General features: G+C 31.2%; 2 protein-coding genes across 2 annotated transcripts; both read left to right on the plus strand.

Moving 5' to 3' along the window:
• The first annotated feature begins 793 nt into the window (after positions 1-793).
• On the plus strand, positions 794-2254 carry LOC140450712 (E3 SUMO-protein ligase ZBED1-like). The gene has a single exon (XM_072544382.1). It carries the CDS (start codon positions 794-796, stop codon positions 2252-2254), a length of 1461 nt encoding a protein of 486 aa, XP_072400483.1.
• A 429-nt stretch (positions 2255-2683) lies between these two features.
• Positions 2684-8724, plus strand: LOC140450713 (zinc finger BED domain-containing protein 4-like). Its single transcript, XM_072544383.1, has 2 exons — positions 2684-4461; positions 8622-8724. Exons 1-2 carry the CDS (start codon positions 2684-2686, stop codon positions 8722-8724), a joined length of 1881 nt encoding a protein of 626 aa, XP_072400484.1.
• The last annotated feature ends 14193 nt before the right edge of the window (positions 8725-22917 follow it).

Below are 22917 nucleotides of genomic sequence, written 5' to 3' on the forward strand. Positions count from 1 at the left end.
AATTTACCGATTTACGCCTGTATGTTTTTTTGTAGTTTCATCTTCTATTTTATTTTATTGTGTTGGACTGTTGTGTTTTATTATTATTATTCAGAGATAATATTTAGTGCACGCTGACGGCAAATAAAAATTGGTAAGTAGGTAAAATATATTATTACATATTTTGATGTAATGTATGTCCAAAATCAAATACTTAAAATATAATACACTGAACTAAATGCTTCCATAGCTGTTTATTTTGTACAACTAATTATACAAATGTAATTTGCTTTAAATATTTTGTTTTAATTTTTTTTTTGTTATTTTAGGATTTTGTCAGGAGTTCCATTTGTTAAATATCATGTCTACTAAAAGAAGTACCGTTTGGGACTATTTTTCTCAAAATTCCGCGGATGATAGTAAGGTTAAATGTAATTTGTGTTTCTCACAGTTAACTTTTAAAAATGGATCAACGTCTAATATGACCCGGCATTTTAAATTAAAACATCCTACCATTAACATTAAGGATACAAGAAAACGGGTATTGACTCTGGAAGGACAATTGTTCGAAGAAAATAATCAGGAACATAGGCAAGCATTAAACGTTGTCGATGAGATAAATGCGCCGGGAACTAGTGAAGTGACAACGAAAAACCCGACAAAATCAAAACAAGTGCCTATTAGTGGATTTATTTAAAAACCATTGGCACTTTCCAAAAGACAAGCACTTGATAATCAATTGCTAAAATTTATCGTCACTGATTATCAACCGTTTAATCTTGTAGAAAGCACAAATTTTAAAAAGTTCGTCTGTATGTTAAACTTAAACTATGAGCTTCCCAGCCGAAAGGTACTATCAAATAGTTTGTTATCTGCGTCTTACGAACACTGTGTAACTAAAATAAGGACAATAGTAGATACAACTCGCTATGTTGCTATTACAACCGATGGCTGGACATCAATTAATAATGAAGGTTTTTATGCCATTACTGCTCACTTCATAGATGACGACTGTAAAATGAAATCGGGATTATTGCCATCTTTTAAATTTGTAGGGCAGCATACTTCTGAAAATATATCAGAACAAATTAAGAAAACATTATCAGAATGGCACGTTGACAATAAAATAGTGGCATGTGTAACAGATAACGCTGCGAATATAGTAAAAGCGGTACAGCTTGCAAAATGGTGGCATGTACCTTGTTTTGCCCACTCTCTTAATTTGATAGTTCAGTCTAGCTTGCCCAAAATCACAGATACTGTTAATAAAGTAAAGTCAGTAGTGGAGTTTTTTAAAAGGAGTTCTTCAGCGACGGAGAAATTACAAATTAATCAAAAACGCATGGGAATTGAAGTCCTCAAACTAAAAGAAGATTGTTCAACTAGATGGAATTCAACATTTGATATGTTACGAAGGTTTTTACAAAATAAGGAACCTTTACAGAGTACCATGGGGATTTTAAATATTCCTTCTCTTCCTATTTTATCACCAGAGGACTGGTATATAATAGAAAATTGCTGCGACATTTTGTATATATTTAACGAAATGACCACAGAACTCAGTGCGGAGAAAAATGTCACGCTTTCAAAAATCGCAGTATTAAGCAAAAACCTAATAAATTATTGTTTGCGCTTAAAAAATGAAAATTTTGAAAGTGTTTCTGTGAATAATCTAGTTAATAAATTGCATGAGGAAGTAACAACTCGATTTAAAAGAAAATACCGAAATATAGATTTAATATGGGAGGCAGCATTTTTAGATCCTCGATTTAAACAACATGGATTTCACGAAGATGACAGTTTTAAACAAACCAAACAAAATATAATTGATAAATGTTTTGAGATAAAAGAGAAGTATAAAGTTAATACACCAACTGATGAATCTGTGGAAATACCTACTTCTTCGACGTCTTCAAAACAGGCACGTTTTGGTGACATGTGGTCTGAATTTGATTCGAGTGTGGAGACTATATTAAAAAAGTCAGATAACTCGCATGCCGCTGCCATTATAGAGGTTGATAAATATTTACACATGCCAATAATTTCTCGCAAAGATGATCCACTTTTGTGGTGGAAAGAAAATAAAAGTTTGTTTCCCAGTCTATTTGAATTGATGCTAAAAAGACTTTGCATTTCAGCAACACCTGTACCTTGTGAAAGAATATTTTCTAAAACAGGACAGATCATAACGGAGAGACGAAATCGATTAAGTGCTGAAAAATCCACAAAAATGATATTTCTAAACAGCTATTTTAATAACTATGATTGTAACTAAATAGTAGGGATGGTTGGAACAGGGGTTTTTCAATAACTGTTACAACCTGTTTCAGTTCCAAACATTATCTGTTTCAAAAAAACTGCTTCAGTTCCAAACTGTTCCAACTCTAACACTGTGTTACGGCCTACGGGTTGCTTCAGTACCGGTTCGGTTTGTTCCAGAAAGGTTGTTGCGTTAACAATAGATCATTGTTTGTATTTGTGGTTGTGTGTTTTGAAAGTTTTAAGTCTTGTCGCGAGTCGCAGTAGAATTAAATTTTAGATAGTTTTATTGCGGGTTTAATACCTAGTGTTATTTTCCTTTTAAGTAAAATATTCTTTTATGATGACTTCGAATTCTTTATTGAAAAGTGTATCAAGGCACAATAAAAGTAGCCCAATTTGGAACTTTTTTACCATAGTTGACAACACGATTGCGAAGTGTAATATGTGTCAGTTACAAATGTCGTATAAATCATCAATAACAAACTTAAAAAAACATATTGAAAGAAAGCATTCAACTGTGAAGATTCCACAAAAATCAGTTATGTGTGTAAGTAGTGACATTGGAAATATAGAAAACGTTGTGGACAGCGCCAGTGTTGTCATCACTACCACTACTAGCTGCGATTCACAGCAGTCAAGTGCTAGTTGTATATCCACCGCAACCAGAGACATACCTGAACCACCTGAACAGCCCGTAATCAAAAAACGTAGAATTATGACACAAGAAAGAATTACATCTTTTTCAAACAAAAAATTATCTTCTGAAACAAAAAAGTCCATCGATTCGAATTTATTATTATTATTTACTATGGATTTTCAGCCATTTAGTATTGTGGAGGATGTGGGCTTTAAAACATTTGTACAATCTTTAAATCCTTCATATTATAGACTTCCAAATAGGCAAACGATTTCTAAAACTCTAATTCCAGCTTTATATGAAAGGTGTTTAAATAGAACTAAAGAGGCCGCACAAAATATTTTAAATGTTTGCATTACTACAGATTGCTGGACATCGGCAAACAATGAAAGTTTCATAGCAATCACGGGCCATTTTATCGACGATAAATTTCAAATGCGCAGTATTCTCTTGGAGTGTGACTTGTTTGAAGGTAGCCATACGGGAACCAATTTATCAAAAACTTTAATCGATGTTGCAAATAGTTGGGGGTTACAGAAAAAAGTTATTCTTGCAGTATCCGACAATGCTGCTAATATTAAAAAGGCAATTGCCAATACAGGGTGGGAACATTTTGGATGTTTTGCTCACACCCTTAACTTAACGGTGCAGGATGCTTTGAAATTGGCTCAGGGTATCTTAATAAAAGTGAAGACGATAGTAGCGCATTTCAAAAGAAGTAATAAAGCTATCAAAATGCTTTTTGATACACAAATAAAAAATGGAGTGAATATACCATTAAAGGTTATCCAAGATGTCCCGACAAGATGGAACTCAACTTATCATATAGTAGAAAGATTTGTTGATTTGGAAAAAAGTCTTCGTTCCACGTTAGGTCTCCTAGACGATTCATTGCCTACAATTTCAGGAGAGGAGTGGACTATACTCAAAGAACTGTGTCAAATTCTGGAGCCGTTTGCTGATGCAACGAATTGTGTGAGTGGTGAAAATTACATGTCAGCCTCGCTAGTGATTGTATTAACTAGAGGACTTCTTAATGTCTGTGATGATTTGTCAGTGGAAAATTTTAATGAACAATCCAAAGACGTTTTAAACTGTTTACGGAAAGGTCTTCTGTCCAGGTTGGGTAATGTGGAATATAGTGATACGCTAGCCATTTGCACCTTACTGGATCCTAGATTTAAATATTTTGTGTTTAAGGACAGCGATGCCGTCGAAAAAGTTAAAAAAGTAATCATAACTGCCCTTACGGAAATTATTAACGCACAATGTGAACGTCATGAACCTGAGCCTATACCTAGCACATCATCAAATCCCGTTTCACTATTGGCAGAAACCGAACAAAATAAAGCAAAATATTCTTTGTGGGATTCCTTAGATAAAAATGTTTCCCAATTTAAACCCAAAGTTACTCCAAGTTCGAGGGCTATAATTGAATTTCAAAGGTATTTGGAAGATGAAGTCGTTAGTCGGAGTAAAAATCCTTTAGACTGGTGGAGAGAAAATGAACATAATTACCCGTATTTAAGTCGTTTGGTACGCGCTAGATGTTGTGCATTAGCTACCTCTGTGCCTTGTGAAAGGTTATTTTCTAAGGCAGGAAATCTTTTAAATGAACGTCGAACAAGACTTAGTGCAAAAAAATTAAAATATTTGTTGTTTATAAATGTTTAAAAATAAAAACAATTTTTTTTAGGTTTTCTGAATCCATTTAATTAATCCAGGAAAAATTTAAGTTATTGCCTACTACTTTTGTGTTCCTTTTTCATAACTATAGTACACATCCATATAATAGTTTTATGGTTAAACAAATTGTATACTTAATTTTTTGTTAGTTGATATGAATTTACCTATTAACTTTAAGTATTTTCTTATTAATAAATCTGCAATAATAATAATATATATATCAATATGGATGTAGATTTTATCGTTGCCAAAGAATGATTATATTATATTTTTTTTAGTTTTATTATATTTTGTGTTATGAAATATATTTCTAATATTTATTTTAGATTTTTTACTATATTTTCTAAAAAATAATTAATATTGACAACGCCGCACAAGCCAGCAAGTTTACATTCATGCTTTATGCGCATGGAACTGCAACAACCATATTATAACAGCACAGCAATGCAACACCGGTCTCTGATTGATAGTAGTTGTAAATACACTGGTCTGTTGTGTGATAAAAAACTGTTATATTGGAACAGGAAAACTTATTGATCAATATCTGTTCCAACCTGTTCCAAATAAAAACCTGTTTCGAAAAGAATAGATCCTGTTCCAAAGTGGCATCTCTACTAAATAGTAAATAGTGTGTACAATGTCAATTACAACTCATAATGAGAAGAGCTGCATGTTACATATATATATATATATATATATATATATATATATATATATATATATATATATATATATATATATATATATATATATATACAAGAATTACTGGATATTAGTGACTGTCAATATAAACAAACAACACAGTTTATTAGGGTTGCAGTCAGAAAATTGGCCGGGATGTTAATGAAACACTCTTATGACTTTTTGTCTAGCTTTCGGAATCGTTTTGTTCCTTTTTCAAGACACTATAATTAGAAAAAAGTGTAAATATTTATAAAATATCACAAATCTTCAGTGCAACTTACTAGTCGTTGAGATTATTTACAAAAGCATAGACACTCAACATTAATAACAACACACATAAAATATAAAATAGTGGACAAAATACATTTAAAATTCTTTAAAATTTAGGTACAAGTAGTAAAAATTTTGTTGTCATCTTTTACTAGTGTGTTTTAACTCTGGCGCATAGAGAACAAAAAAGAAAAAATCCTATGATTAAAAAGTAATTAGGTGTATTTAATATCATGTTTCTTTTTAAGAAATATTAGAGGCCCATCTTAGGTGATTTTAATTTTTAAACCTGTCTTAATGGTATGCAACATGTTATGCATATAACTGTAATTTGTGTGGGTACGGGTACAGGTAGATATTAATTTTATTTTGGATGTTTTTCCAGTAAGTAACAATAAATGTTGCTCAGTTTATCTATGTCTGACTTTTTATTGATGCAAGATGTACTTGATTTTATGGAACACATTTCCAAGAAAACACGTTTTGAATGGTTCTTTTCCTTTGCCAAAATACAGGAATCCTCGAAATTAAATTCATGTTTCAACGTTAATGCATGTTCTGTCAATGCACATGCATTTGCTTTTTTGGTTTTTATATCGCTACGATGTGAGATCACCCTACTGTGAAAATTACGAGATGATTCTCCTATATATATTTTGTTGCAATTATTACACGGTATAGAATAAACAATATTCGATGACTCCTGTATTGTGAAAGGATCTTTTGTTTTTGTGTACAACTTCGATATTGTTTTCACATTTTTGGTTGTAATTTTTAAATCACGAACATTTTTGAAGATGTTAATTAGCTTCGGTGTCAAAACTGGAATGTAAGGTAGGCAACCATAAGTTATTTTGGATGGTATCACTGATGTGTTCTGTGTCAATGTCAATTGTCGGACCTCATTGTTATGAAAATTTTGGTTGTCAGAAAAATGCGAAGGAAACGGAGAACCGAAAATGAGTTTATTTAACAGCCCTATAGGATAGGAGTTCTCTTGTAATATAGATCTCAGCTTTTTTAATCCCTTGTCTCTGAACTCGATGTGTGACAAGTTGATAACCCTAGTTTTCAGGGCCAAAACCAAATTTGTTTTCATCTTGGATGGATGTTGAGAATGAAAGTTTATAAAACGGTTACTAAAACAAGGTTTACGATACCACTCCGTCCTTAGCATGCCATCATTGCCACGATGGATTAGCATGTCTAAAAAAGGAATCATATTATCAGCCTCTCTCTCAACTGTAAACTTTAGGTGTTCACATTGGGCGTTAAAGGTGTTTAACACATCAGTTACTTTGTTTTCAGGGACCGATAAAATCAAATCATCAACACATCGTTTAATAAAAGGTATGTGAAAAGGTATCCTTTCTTTACACGTTGTTATAAGTTCATCCAAAACAAAGTTAGATAGTATGGGGGATATTTTGCTGCCCATTGGAGTGCCAAAGATTTGTTTAAAGAAATTACCATTGAATAAAAAGATGTTAGAGTCAAATATAAATGTTAAAACTCTTATGAAATCATCTAAACTGATCTTGGTATGCGGAGAGATGCTGTTCCAGTTATTTTTGATGCTGTTAAGAATAGCATCTAGTGGTAAGTTTGTAAACAGTGACACAACGTCTAAACTAATCAGTATATAATTATTCGGAACTTTAACATTGTTAATGAAGTTACTAAATGTGAAAGAATCTCTGATATAGAATTCATTGGATTCGTTATAGGCAATTGTGAGGATATCTGTGAGGTGTTTAGCAAGTTTACTATTAGGAGCATCAATGGAAGAGACAATAGGTCTCATTGAAATAGTAGGTTTGTGAACTTTAGGCAGTGTATAAAACCTTTACAATGACTAAAACTAAAACAAATACAACAAACAAATACAGTTACAAAACTAAAATTTACAATGCAGTTGCACCCAGGTTTTATGGATGTATATTGGAAAACTGATCATACCCAAGACAGATGAAAATCTCTTGCTCAAATCTGAATAAACAATCCTGAGAAATATTTGGTGGTATCAACTATGAAATATACCACAAATAAGAACTGATATATGGTGGTAAAGGGGTAACATAGCTCATAATAGGAACACTAGGATGGGTAGGACATCTAGCAAGATCAGAGCAGAAAAACTTTCCTAGATGAATCTTTATGTCACATGCAGGGGGAAGTAGACAAAGAGGTAAGCCTAAACTTAGATGGAAGGATAGTGTAGATGAAGATGATAAAAAAATGTGTTCAGCAAACTGATAATAGATAGGACCGACTGGCAAAATAGACTTGGAAAGGTTGGGGCTCTACTATAGGCTGTGCTGTAGTACCAATGATGATAATGAGGACTTTAAGTATTAAAATAAAACTCAAACACTATCTACCTATATAATGTATTCAATATATCTACCTATATAACTATTTACAAATAAAATTGAAATTTTAACTTACTATCTACATAAACTATCTCTACACATTTTTAAAAATAAAGGAACTTAAAATAATATTAAACCTCCTATCACTATCTATATACATTTTTAAAAATAAGGAAACCTTAACATAATATACATTAAAATATCTTAATCTATTACTAAACTACTACAACTTTTGTTTTTATTTTGATTTATTAAAATTTTGAAAAGCTCATTCTTCTCCCGCAAAATTTTGTTCTTCTCATTCTTTGCTTTAACTAGCTCCTTCCATTTTTATATTTTTGCCTCTAATGTTCTTTCTTCTATGTTAAATTTTTTTTTATAGTACTCCTGCCTATCTTTTCTTGTTTCTTTCAATATATGAGCTCTAAGAGTCTTATTTTTGCTCGATTGTTTCACTTGGGTACTACTCATTTCACTCCGTGAACTCTCTGCAGTTCCAGAACAGGACGGTTTTGGTTCTTCTTGTTGGTACTCTATCGTTTCTGTGTTGAGCAGGATTTTTGGGACAATATTTTTCTTTTTGCCCGAGATTTCCTCTAGGACATTAGCGTACTCAAAATCCCTCCTTCCTCGTCCTGTCTGGTTGTTATGGTCCACATACTTTTTATAACTTCTTTCCAATACTCTCCACTTATTCTCACAATGTGCTGATGTTATAATATTAATTTCAGTTACTTTTCGCAATTTACTGGCAATAATTTCAAACAGCTTTTTAAAGCTTTTGACTTGAGAAGTCCCTACCAGTTTTCAGTACTTCTTGTAAAGGTTAATTAAGTGGAGAGTATTGGTGTGGTTCCACTTAAAACACTCTGCTTCTGGGGCTTCAACATTTATGATCAAATATTCATGATTTAAGTCCATATCTACAACCCACAGAAAAAACAAAAGTAAGTATACATTTATATTTGAATTTATGGTGTTAAAGGTATTATACTTAAGTATGAAAAATACAAAGGAGAAACAATGGCTCAATTTTGCCAGGAAGAAAAAATAATGATTGCAAATACTTGGTTTAAAGTGTTAAAAACTATATATATATATATATATATATATATATATATATATATATATATATATATATATATATATATATATATATATACATGGAAAGCACCTCGAGATAATCAAAGAAACCTGATTGATTACATACTAATTAGCAACAAATTTGAAAGAAATCCTACAACTGATATAACAAGAATTTATAAAAACCAAAATAAAGTACAATATAAAGAGCAAAAGAAGCATGGATGAACATTATATGTGAGGAACTAGGGAATTTACTAAGAAAACAAGACACATTCAATACAAATAAAAAGAATTCACAAATACAAAGAATAAACTCTCAACTCTAGCAGATAACAGAAGTTGTATATAGCCAGAAAATGTAGGAAACATATGAAGGGTAAGGGGAAAAAATAAACGATGTCACAAAAGTAACTTACAGAGAAAAGTTAATCAACGTGACTAATCTGCTGGTTATGATCTTAGAAATAAATAAAACTGCATACAAATATTTTTAAGTAGTTTATTACTATATTATTAATATCTAAACAAAAGAATACGAACTTAACATTATTAGATTTTGTTGAAAAAATAAAAAAGCACGTTAACGTCACAAATAACTTGTTAAAAACCAACGTTGTCCACTTTCTACATAAGCCTACACAGAGATTTTTCATTTGTATAGCAATGTTTCGTAAAATTCTTGAGCATTTTGAAGACAAAATCGTTTTAAAACTTGTAAATCGTTGTACTTAGCCTGGGAAATCGGTAATGGTCTATGGTATGCTTGACTTGGTAGCTCAAATTCGCCATCTTTCATTTTTCTTGGAACAACAGATTTTATTGATCTACCTGTTATTTGCTTGCTTTCCCAAATGCCATTATAAGTGGTTCGGTAAAAAACCAATCCGCGTTTGTCTTTCACCAATCGAATTTCTCTTACTTGTTGCAGAGCTATTGGACACTTACGAATAAATTTTTCTTGGAGAAATGTAGTCCACTGTTTCGTTAATGTCTGGTCCACGTCTATAACTTTGAACGGTTCCGGCTTTTTTCTTGCATCTTTTAACACATTTATCCAATCTACGGGTAGTTCCATCTTAGTCTTCAAATTTATCAAGCCCATGTTTTTATCACATTCTAGATACAAATGTCCTCTAATGGGGAATGTAACTTGAATAGTATCTAGACGCTTTATGTCATGGACAATGTAATGAAGTAGCCGAACAACTGTGAAATTTTTATTTTGTCCACCAGCTGAGTCGCAGAAAATGTGAAGATGACGGACTTCTGTTGGTAGTTCATTAAAAATGAAATAGAAGAGAAACGATGATACCTCGTCGGATCCTTTCCTTGACACATATTCAGGATATGTAAAAAAACAGGATTTTCCTGAAGACGGCACATGAATGTTGAAAGAAAACATAGAAAGTTGTCTCCTATAATAAACATCGTTAGTGCTGATGTTGGGTAGCGAAATGTTTTTCTGGTAGTCCATGACGATTGATTCATATTCAAAAGTTCTCCTAGCTTTTATTCGGGCAGCTCGTTTTCTATCATAGAAAACTTGGGCACGACTTTTGTGCAAGTTATTTTCAGTAGATAGAGCTTTGATCTGTGCTGCATCGTCAACAGAATGAAAAGTCTTGATTTTTGCATTAAACTCATCACACTTGCTATAGGTATCTGCCCTTGGGTATCCAAATGAAATGTTGAATTTGTTATTAAAGATATTTCGGTACGTGTCATATGAAACAGATGCAATAGGATACTTTTCTTTAAACATTTGGAACATTTTCATAATATTTAACTCTTCACTTAAATACACTTTTTTCGAGTCCTGAATGCTATAATGACTTAACCTGCCCCGAAATGAAGCAATATGTTGCTGAATTTGGTTACTCAAATCAGAAGTTAACTGACGATGTTTCGAAGAATGCTTTCCTCTTTTGTCGACAGGAGCAAGTCCGGATGTTTGCAGAGATGCTTGAATATGAACCAACTTAGATCTAGTAATACCATGCATTGCAGTAAAAGCACTACTGCAGACAGATATTTCTTCTATGTTTTCTCTCTTCACTCGTACTCTGTAGCGGTAGGTAGCATCATGGTGTTGTTCTCCATCGACTTGTCGTGACCTTCGTCTTACAACTGGCAATACAGCAATCAATCCAGCTAAATAACAGTTTTGAGCATCAATTGATCCTAGTTGATTAAATCCGTTAAGTATGTTTTGCCTCTCTTGAGCAGTAGTGTTTTCAAAACACTTCAGTCTTTTACACTTACAATCATCTCCTAACTCGTGAGCCTGCAATCTTAACTTTTTCATTACATCTGCAGTTCGACCAATTTTCTGTCGTTTCTTGGTTTTTTTTAACAGATCGTCACACAAATATTCTTCATTCGAACTCATCTTGACATAAACTGCCGCGAAAGACGAAAAGAACAAAACATGACGTAAAATTGTCACGCCCTGTTAACAACTGTCGTTGCTATGCAACTAGTTGGACTACGTCGGTTGTTTACCAGTACCGCGTGGACAACGTTTGTTTTAAACCAGTATGGGTATTTTCTAATGCTTTCTTATTTGGACACCGTTGGTATTATTCCCATACAATTTAGCACGTGTTTGGGACCGGATATTGTCAACACAATGAGTTGATTACCTGAAATTCTTATAAAATGGACATCGTTTGTTTTTTCCCCTTACCCTTCATATCTGCAAAATACATCGTAGATCTCTTTGATGGTCAAAGAACAGAACCACAACTAAATACATTCCAAAAAATATATAATTAGAAGTTACAAGTAGAAGGATAACTTAAACAAAAAAAATAAATTGAGGTCAATAATTGCATTCTATTTTTTACTTACCCATTTTGGCAATATCGGCTTTAAAATAAAATTGTGTTAAAACTTCTGTATTCTCCTTGTAAATATAAACAACAACAAAACAGCGTGTTAATTTTTGGGGTTACAAACAGTCAGAAGCGTCCGGAAATCGTTCGCGGAGAATTGACAGTTAAAAACTAGTACCTAATCGCGCCAGCGCACAACATTAAACCCGGACCGGTTCGAAAGTTATCCAAAACTAGTCAGGGACTATCTCCGCGAACAAAACTATTATTTATTTGTATGATATAACAAACAATTTTGTTTTTTTGAAATACATAAGTGTATATTGCACTTTTTACACACGAAATTGGTTCTAGAACCACATTTAGGGAATTTGCACCTAGAATACACCTAGGTTGTAATATACTTTTATTTATATATTTTGTTTCTGGGTGTTTGTAAATTGTTTGGTACATACGTACTCCAATTTGTTTTTCCCCTGTTTTGGGCTTCTTGATAACTTTCTCAGGTATTTTTTCTTCCTACAATAAAATATATTATTTCATCATAAAATGAAATGTTTTCTTTTGGTGTTTAATGTATACAAATGAAGTGTGGGTGGGAAAAGGGGGTGGAGGAAAGACTAAAGTAGTGGAAACCGGCCCTTGAAGAACATTGATTAAAACTGAGTACAAAAGCAGAGTATTTGGAAGTTCTTTTAAAGATGGTTTTCAATTCCAAATAGCTTAGCTTTGATGGACAAGAACTTGAAGAAAGTGACAGTTTTAGATATTTAGGATTGGTATTACAGAGCTAGGTAGGTAGATAGATTTGTGAAAGGTCACCTTGTAAGATTGGAAAATGACAGAACACCTAGTGGAACGCTTAGTGGACCTATGGGGAGAAGTCAGCATGGGAAAACTGGAGGAGAGCAGCCAGGGCCTGACTTGGGCTGTAGTGCCATAGGAGAGGGAGAGTATGAAATTAATTAAGTTGAGTGAAGTGGTGTGTCAGAAAGGTACAAAAAAAACTAAAAGGTAAGTTCTAGGACAGTGAGACACAATGATATATGGTACTGAGTGTTGGGCAGTAGAAAAGAGAAATAAACAGAAATTGCATTCTGCTGAAATGAGATTGCATGATTAGAAAGTTAGGAATGATATAAGAGAAACTTTGGGTGTGGCTCATATTCAAAACAAAATTCGGGGACATGTGCTAAGGTAGCTGCGGTATATGCAGTGTAGATATAAGAACCATTGTAACTAATCAAAGGGAACAGGAAATGGTTGCAAATAAAGGGAAGTATGTAAGAAGGTAAAGGGTAGTGAATCAGAATATGTATAGTTAAATAGAATTGTTAAACAACAGGGAATGTAACCAATACAGAAGAAAATATGAAGCTTACTTTAAACACTACAAGAGAATGAGAGTTGTGCTCAGAGTGGAGGTCGGCACGTTTGCTTGCCTGTAGTAAGATAGTTAGATAGTTAGATCAATCCTAAGAATCCTAAGATGATCTTAAGATGGGCGCCAGGGTGAATTTTGAATATCACACCAATTTGGGATATATGTAGTTATATACTAACTGAAAAATAAAAGATGATAGGAAACAAATAAAAATCTAAAATGCTTTATACACTATATTATAAACTTAATGTACTATCCCGAGCTGGTAGGCTACAAAACAAAAAACTTTTTATTCTGTGTTCTTGTATTTAATATAGTTTTTGTTCTAGTAACAAAAACTAGAATATATTTGACATTAAGTGACCTTGGCTCAAATATTTAATGTTAAGACACTGTAATATATTATAATATGTATATAAAAAAAATAGGAATGATATTTGGATATTTGTAGTAAGCTGAGAAGATTTAGACGATTGAGAACTGCCAAATTTAAATGGAAGATGTGTGGTAAGTTAGCAGAACTTATTTGGAAGTTTTATTTTCCATAAAACAACATAACTTCTTAAGGCACAAAAACTAAAAACTTCTTCAACAACAAAAAACTCTTCACCTTTCCCAAAAAAATAATAAAATAACTTAAATTCTTTTTACTTCCTTCAAGTCCTGCCTGTCGCAAACTCAACAACTTATCTCCAGGAAGTTCTGTTCCAAAATGGCCGTTACATTATTCTTTTTCCCTTTTAACAAGGGAATCGATATCGATGTTCGAAAGTCATAAAAATGAAATATTAGAGATCGTATTGTGGGTTGCATACTCCAACGGCGGCAAATTAGTTGTTGATGTAGGGATTCGGTTTGCTAACGTTCAAAATGTTAGATTATTAACGATCTTATCGTTACACCATCTTATATAAAAAGCTGCGAGGTGTTTAGTCCTGGCAAGAAATTGATATGGCACAGGATACAAAAGTATGGAGGAAAATAATTAGAGAAGCTGACCCTGTATAGTGAAAAGGCAAAGGGAATGATGATGACGTTTACACTATATAGTTTTTATTAATAATTCACCAACTCCGCAGAGGCATAGGAGTGATCAACTTCAGTTATAATTATTTCAGCATCCTTCTTCTTAAAGTGCCTATCCGTTCCGGATGTTGGCGATCATCACGGCTATCTTTATTTTGTTTATTGCAGCGCGGAACAGTTCAGTGGTAGTCGTGTTATACCACTTTCGTAAATTTTGAAGCCAGGAAATGCGTCTTCTTCCCGGTCCTCTCTTACCATTTACCTTCCCTTGGAGAATCAGCTGGAGAAGGCCGTAACGTTCTTGATTTCTCATTACATGTTATTCAGCACCCTAAAAAGTAATAATTAATTAGGAACATATAGTCTAAATTAAATAGGATGATGGCATGTACATTTTTAAAATAAGAGCAATAATAAACAGATAAAAATATAGCCATTTGCCATCAGATCTTTACGAACTACAAAATGTCTACCCTGACAATCCCATTGAATTTGAACTACAAGTATTTTACTTTAAAATTTAATACTTACTAGTATTTGCTGATCAATTTCATCATTGTCTATATAGCCCAGTCTGGTTATACAAAAATCATCGATTTCACGGCAAAATGTTTCGCAGATATCTGAAGCTTTTAAGACATAGGTGGGGGTTACTAGATGACGAATAGATAAAAAGATACACCAATTTTTACCTTGCGTTTTTTTTTTAAACAATAATTTATGGTTAGAATTTGATTTTTTATCTATAAATTTTTTCCTTTATAATTTAAGTAAACAATATTTATACCATTTTTTTATATCAAGAATATCTTTATTTTCCCGTTTTTTTAATTAAAATTGATTTACGGATAACAATTTACGGAGATATTTGCAAAAAAGCAGTTTTTTTTGCACTAATTTATAAATTTATTTAATTTTTTTATTAACAAAATAAAATGTTATCAATACATTTTAACATTGAGGAATTACCGTCCTTTAAATTGGTGCGAAATTTACCCCCGATCGGTCAAATAGTTTAAAAGTTATTCAATTTGTTTATCCCTGGGACTAATTATTTAAACCATTGAACTTGCCCTATGAATGATGCTAGACACATTTCAAACAACAAATTTTATAGGATTCTTTACGACCTCAGAAGTTATGAAAAAGGGGTATGTTTTTTACTTATAAACAATTGTAATAACTTCTATATTTTTCAAGCTACAGACTTGTACGTACAACCATTAGATAGCTGGTAAAAAAACTCACATTTAACAGAAAAAATAAACCTTCTATGAACAATAGGAACGAAGTTAGCGACAATTTTTTTGTTAATTATATCTCCTTTGTTTATAAACATTAAAAAGTAAAATTTGCACAAATTTTGAATGAAAATCTAAACTTTATATTGAATTTTATAGCTATAAAATTCATCCAATTTTTCGAAACTTAAAACCTTTCGAAACGAAGTTACTTTCGAAAGATCGACATAGGAAAGTGGAGGGGAAACTGTTTTAGCTCCTCGCTGCAAAATTTAATATTATGGTTACGGATTTATCATTCAAAAGTTTCAACAGTTCTGTAGGAATTTCATCAGGTTCATTTGTTTTTCCATTTTTAGCGTTTCTTATTGCGTATTCTACTTCTTCTTTCAATATGTCTGGCTCAGTTGCATTGATTATCAGAGTTAAGTTGTTTCTATCGTCTTCAAATAATTCATTTAGGTATTCTGTCCATCTTTTTATTTTATTCTCTAGATCTACAATAAGATTTCCATCTTTGTCTTTAAGTTTACCTATTTGGCATTTCTTTATGCTTCCTGTTATCTCTTTTACTTTTTTGTGCATATTGAACGCATCGTACTTTTTCTCATAGGTTTCCATTTCTTCACATTGTTCTTTAATCCACTCCTCTTTGGCTTCTTTTATTCTCTTTTTTATGTGTTTATTTATTTCTTTGTATTTGTCTGGGTAATTCTTCATCTTTCTTCTTTGTTCCATCAAGTCTAGTATATCTTGTGTTATCCACCCCTTATTCTTTGTTGTTGTTTTTGTAAGATGTTTCTTTCCTGCTGTTCGTATAGCTGTATTTATGTACTTTAATTTTTGGTTAACGTTGTTTGTATCGTTAATTTGTTTCTGCACTGAACGGAGGTTTTCATTTATTTCTTCTCCTGTTTCTTGTCGTATATTTTTGTTCCTAAGTTTATTTAAATCTAGTGCCTTTCTGTGTGGTCTTCTAATCTTTTTTGGTCTCGCTTCTATCACAGTAACTACCGGGTTATGATCTGAGCCTATATCAGCTCCTGGGTACGTCTTAGTACATTTAACAGCATTATGATACCTCCTTGTTATCATAATGTGTATTTGATTTCTCACTATTTTTTCTTTGGTATGTTGTGGAGATGTCCATGTATATAACCGTCGAGGAGGTAATTTGAAAAAGGTATTTGTTATTACGAAGTCTTCACTTTGGCAAAATTGAATCAATCGATCTCCTCTGTCATTTCTGTTTCCAAGCCCATATTTTCCTACTTGTTCTCCTACCTTATCTTGACCCACCTTGGTATTAAGATCGCCCATTAATATGTTAATGTATGGAAAGACTGACTTAATAAGTGAAGACAAACAACCTGCAACAAAAAGGTTCAGACCTGACAGTGAAGTCGAATAAATGAACCAAATTTTAACTTTTAAACCAATGTATGCAAAGAAAATAAAAAAAAGTAAAGTTCAATAAACATTGCAAAATTTAATAAGGCAAGTGTTGAAAAAATCGACTTATTTTATCAAAGCAGTAAGGCAGATTAGATTAATATTGTATATCATATTTGTAAGAAAAATAGAATAAAAATATTGTTAATTATAAAAATACAAACAATTATAATTAATATAAGGAATATAATAATATAATGTGTAAAAAATTACCTGAAATTTAATTTATAAAATATATAAGTATTATTATATCATTGATATAAAATGAAAAAACATATGTTGATTTTCCGAGATTTATGGGGGGTGAAAATTATGTCATCATTATTAATACTGCAACAGACTATTCGAGCTAATTAAAAAAGTAAGTATTTAGGGTGAATTTCAAATGGACTCAATTTTTCTGAGTTTTTCCATATATTCCGGCAAGTGAAAACTATGTAGTTATTCATATTTCGACAAACTACCCCAGAATAAAAAAAGAGGCTTGCAGCTGCAAAGGAAGCCGAGTTAATTTAAATTTTTCCTACGTGTTGCAATTTGAAGTTCCGATGCCGAAAAAAAAAACGGAGCTGAAACAGATATCCTCTCCACTTTCCTATGTCGATCTTTCGAAAGTAGCGTCGTTTCGAAAAATTAGATAAATTTTATAGCTATAAGTTTCAGTATAGAGTTTAGATTTTCATTCAAAATTTGTGCAAATTTTACCTCTTAATGTTTATAAACAATGGAGATATGATTTTTTTAAAAATAGCCACTAACTCCGTTCCTATTGGTCATAGAAGGTTTTTTATTTTTTAATGTGAGCTTTTTTACCAGCTATCCAATGGTTGTACGTACAAGTCTGTAGCTTGAAAAATATAGAAGTTATTACAATAGGGAACTTGCACATTTTTTTTATTATATAATAACGTTCAGTTTCATTTAAAAATAAGATTTCCAAAATTTCACGCCTCAAAAACTCATAATGACTTAGCAATACAAATTTAAAATCTTCCGTGTATAAAAATCATTTCAAACGATCGAAAAAGCGCGCGAACCCTTGTGACGTCACTTGGTGGTATTGGGCCCTGTGATGTATCAAAAACGTTATAAATAACGTGCACGTTAACCTCCATTTACGTTAAATTCTAAAAATTGATGTGATGTATCACAGATAACGTTTCTCAAAAACGTTATCTGGTAACGTTTTACGTTATCTTGCTAACATAACAGGTTCAATTTAACGAGACGATTTAACCTCATGCTATTTGTAGACTGGGATAACGTGTAGTTAATAAAAATATAAAATGAATAATTTAGTCCAGAATTTTGGCCGGATTCTAAACGAAGAGTTGTTAGAAGAATTAGATGATGCTATTAGAAGGTTTGTTAAAGTTATTTTTAATAATAGTATATTATTTATTTAGGTTATGTTATTTGTAAACAAAACTATTTTATTTGTAGGGATGAAGAAAACATTCAGAGAAGAGTTTTGCGGGATTTGGTAAATCCTTTTGAATTAGTGGAAGCCGAATTTCAAAAGATGTTTAGGTTATCGAGGGAATTGTCTTGGCATTTGATCGAAAGTCTACGGCTCCATCTAAGACAAGTGCAAAGATCAAATGCTTTAGCACATGAAACCAAGGTATGTTGTTTATATTAAGAATTGAGTGAATATGCTCCAATATGATATATTTTGTAGGTGCTAAGTGCTCTTGCATTTTTTGCAACAGGGTCCTACCAGCGCAGTGTGGCACAAAGTGTTTTTTTTACCATGGAAAGGTCCACTTTTAGTAAAGTGTTAACAGAAGTAACTGATGCGATGGTAGAACATCTGTTGCCAAGATATGTTAAATTCCCTGTCACCCCTGCAGAATGCCAAGCAGTAAAAGAAAGGTAAAACATATGTAAGTAATATATATATATATATATATATATATATATATATATATATATAAATATATATATAATATATATAAATATATATATATATATATATATATATATATATATATATATATATATATATTATAAGAAATACAGGATATTAGTGACTGTAAATATTCACAAAAAACAAGCGTCTTGGAGGTGGAGTCATAAAGTTTGCTAGGATATAAACAAAACGCTCTTTTGAGTTTGTTTTGCCTAGCTTTTGGGATTATTTAATCCCATTGTCAAGATGCTGTAATGTAAACACAATTGTAAATATTTTACAAAAATTACATTATATTAATATACAATATACTTACAACTTGTGAGATTATATAAAATAGACACAGAATTAACAATATTTAAAATTGTGGTTTACATTACAGAGTCTTGACGAAGAGATTAAACAATCTCAAAAGCTAGCTTTCTTTGATATCCTGCAACTCCAAGGAACTTGCTTTTTGTATATATATATATATATATATATATATATATATATATATATATATAAATATATATATAATATATATAAATATATATATATATATATATATATATATATATATATATATATATATATTATAAGAAATACAGGATATTAGTGACTGTAAATATTCACAAAAAACAAGCGTCTTGGAGGTGGAGTCAGAAAGTTTGCTAGGATATAAACAAAACGCTCTTTTGAGTTTGTTTTGCCTAGCTTTTGGGATTATTTAATCCCATTGTCAAGATGCTGTAATGTAAACACAATTGTAAATATTTTACAAAAATTACATTATATTAATATACAATATACTTACAACTTGTGAGATTATATAAAATAGACACAGAATTAACAATATTTAAAATTGTGGTTTACATTACAGAGTCTTGACGAAGAGATTAAACAATCTCAAAAGCTAGCTTTCTTTGATATCCTGCAACTCCAAGGAACTTGCTTTTTGTATATATATATATATATATATATATATATATATATATATATATATATATATATATATATATATATATATATATATATATATATATATATATATATATATATATATATATATAATCATGTATTTCATCATATAAGTATATTTAATTAACTTTTTAGATTCTATGAAAAGTTTAATTTTCCTGGAGTCATTGGTGCAATAGATTGTACCCATATTGCTATAGTTGCACCAAATACAAATGATCCTGTAAGACCAGGTCTAGTACTATAATAGGAAAGGTTATTACAGTATAAACATTCAAATGGTAATTAATAGCATTGTATGTATTAAAATATATATATATATATATATATATATATATATATATATATATATTTATATATATATATATATATATATATATATATATATATATATATATATATATATATTGTTATGATATGTAAAATCGAGAAAAATATTGGTTTGTTTAAAAATATTTCAAAGTTCAAAAACATTAAAATAATTCAGATAAGTAGGATAATATCCAACAAACATTTCGAAGAAGGAAAGTTATTAAATTCTTGGATTACCTGTACTAAACAAAATGTAAGCTTTGCATAAATTATTTCTTTGTTATACTTGAGTGACCCGCATAATTTTAAGTGAAATCCAAAGACAATTGAACGGGGTTTTTCAAAATACATTAATGCAGTGATTAGAGACAAATAGAAGAGATTTTAGAAAGAGGTTTTTGTTAGTTTTTAAGAATTATAGAAAATATTATTTGTAAATAAGTTTTAGGAAATTTTATAATTATAGGTAAAAATTTGTTTGTTATCGAAATGAAAAAATGGGGGAATTGTGACGAGTTTTGATTGGCGGAGATTGAAAAAGGTGGGATAAGTATGTAGGAAAAAGTTTAGCGAGATTGAGGAGAGAGAAAAGATAATCAGTTGGTTTTCCAAGTCTGTAAGACGAACAGTGATTGTTCTCTGGTGGTTCCCAAGAAGTAGCAAGCAGTAGTGTTGAATGTTAGTGAGTTTTTGTGGAGTTAGTGTATCTGACAGAAGCTGAAGCAGCAAAATATTGTAAGTCATATTTTCCTACTTATATTCCAAGAGTCACTGTTCAGGCAAACGAGAGATTCAGTTTATCGTAAAGAGAAGATATTCCAAGAGTCATTTTTCACTCGGGCCAACGAGAGATTCAGTTTATCGAGAGGAGAAAGGCTATCATAATTTGAATGATTGTTGTTTTTGAAGGAGATCATTAAGGACGATATACTTGCAACAATCTGTTGTAAGATTGCTGATTACATAGGGAGCGGTTGAGAGGAGATAATACAGTCTACAAGGAACAAGGATTTGGACCACTCATCATCAGAGAGAGATATTTTTGTTTTCTGCAGTTTTTTTTCTTTTATTGATAACACAATTTTTACACGTAATTTAGAAAGGATATAAATATTTTGATTAGAAGAGTTAGAATAGTTTGGGATTTTGAGTTTTCAATTAATATTGTTTGTACCATTAATTTTGATTGTTCACGTACGGAGAACAAAATTTTGAGAATCCTTATATGAGATTTGTTTATTGAAAACTTTTGAGTGTGAATTATTTCATTATTTTTATTTCAATATATAGTGTTAGATCATATGTGTTTTTTATTATTCCGGTATTCTCTGGACCTTACCTTTCACATGTAATAGCATAGATATTGAAGCACGAATTTAACCCTATGATAAAAGAATTAAAAATTGTGATAGAGTCATAATCATATCATTTAAATAATTTTAATTAATCAAAAAAATTAATTAGCTAATTATTGCTTGGCGCACCAAGACTTAAATATCACAATAATATATATATATATATATATATATATATATATATATATATATATATATATATATATATATATATACAAAAAGCAAGTTCCTTGGAGTTGCAGGATATCAAAGAAACACTCTTTTTACTTTGTCTAGCTTTTGGGATTGTTTAATCTCTTCGTCAAGACTCTGTAATGTAAACCACAATTTTAAATATTGTTAATTCTGTGTCTATTTTATATAATCTCACAAGTTGTAAGTATATTGTATATTAATATAATGTAATTTTTGTAAAATATTTACAATTGTGTTTACATTACAGCATCTTGACAATGGGATTAAATAATTGTTTATTTCGGTTTAGATTTGTGATGCAGACTTAAAGATTTTAAATTGCAATGCTCGGTTTCCTGGATCATCACATGACTCAGCAATATGGAGTATGAGCAGTATAAAGCAAAATTGGAAAATATGTTCCTAAATAATGAATTACATTCAACTTGGTTAATTGGTAAGTAATATAATGATTTTCAGGAGATGGTTAAAAATAAGGCAGAGACCATTTTCAACGTTATTACAAAAAAAACTGTGTATTTAAAACTATTTTGGATGTTGAGACATTTGAGACAAATGTATTGTGGCTTATTCCCAATATTCTCCTGAACATGCAGAATGCCACAAGCAAAATGCTATAGAATAATATAATGAAAATAAACAACTAAACTTTTCTATCGTAGGAGACGCAGGGTATCCATTGCAACCATGGCTTCTTACCCCCATGGAAAATTTTCCAGAAGATTCCCCTGAAGGGAGATACACACGCCAACACATTTTGGCAAGAAATACAGTTGAACAATGTTTTGGAGTACTAAAACAGCGCTTTAGATGCCTTCTAAAACATAGAGTTCTTCATTATGCACCACAAAAAGCTGCCAAAATTGTGTTGTGTGGTACTTCACAATTTAGTTATAGATAGAGACCTACATTTGCCAGAAGATGTAGAAGTGGAACATGAAGAGAATCTAAATGACCCTGTACAAGGTATAGACAAAATAATGTGCTTACTTAAAAGAAAAATATTTTTTTTTGTCTCATTACAGGACCTCAAAACTACCTAAATGATGGCAGGAGAATTCAGGGGCAACTAATTGAAAGACATTTTAGATAAATTAAACTTTATTAAAATAATTCATCAAAATTATCTAAATTGCCAAAATGTTTAATGTATTCCAATTTTAATTTGGCCTTTTCCACCACAGCTAGTTCTTTCGTCCTTTCTTTATAGGCAGAAGTGAATTCTTTGATGCATTTTGCCAATTCAAGAATCTGTTCCCCCTTGGCTTGT

This window comes from Diabrotica undecimpunctata, chromosome 9 (assembly GCF_040954645.1).
Source record: "Diabrotica undecimpunctata isolate CICGRU chromosome 9, icDiaUnde3, whole genome shotgun sequence".
Taxonomy (NCBI): Eukaryota; Metazoa; Arthropoda; class Insecta; order Coleoptera; family Chrysomelidae; genus Diabrotica; species Diabrotica undecimpunctata.

Bases quoted from the DNA above. Each gene is read 5' to 3' on its own strand.
- LOC140450713 (XM_072544383.1), top strand. From the start codon at position 2,684: ATGTGTCAGTTACAAATGTCGTATAAATCATCAATAACAAACTTAAAA. The intron at 4,462-8,621 runs GTTATTTTCTAA...TATTAATTTCAG, and splicing joins ACCTCTGTGCCTTGTGAAAG to TTACTTTTCGCAATTTACTG.
- LOC140450712 (XM_072544382.1), top strand. From the start codon at position 794: ATGTTAAACTTAAACTATGAGCTTCCCAGCCGAAAGGTACTATCAAAT.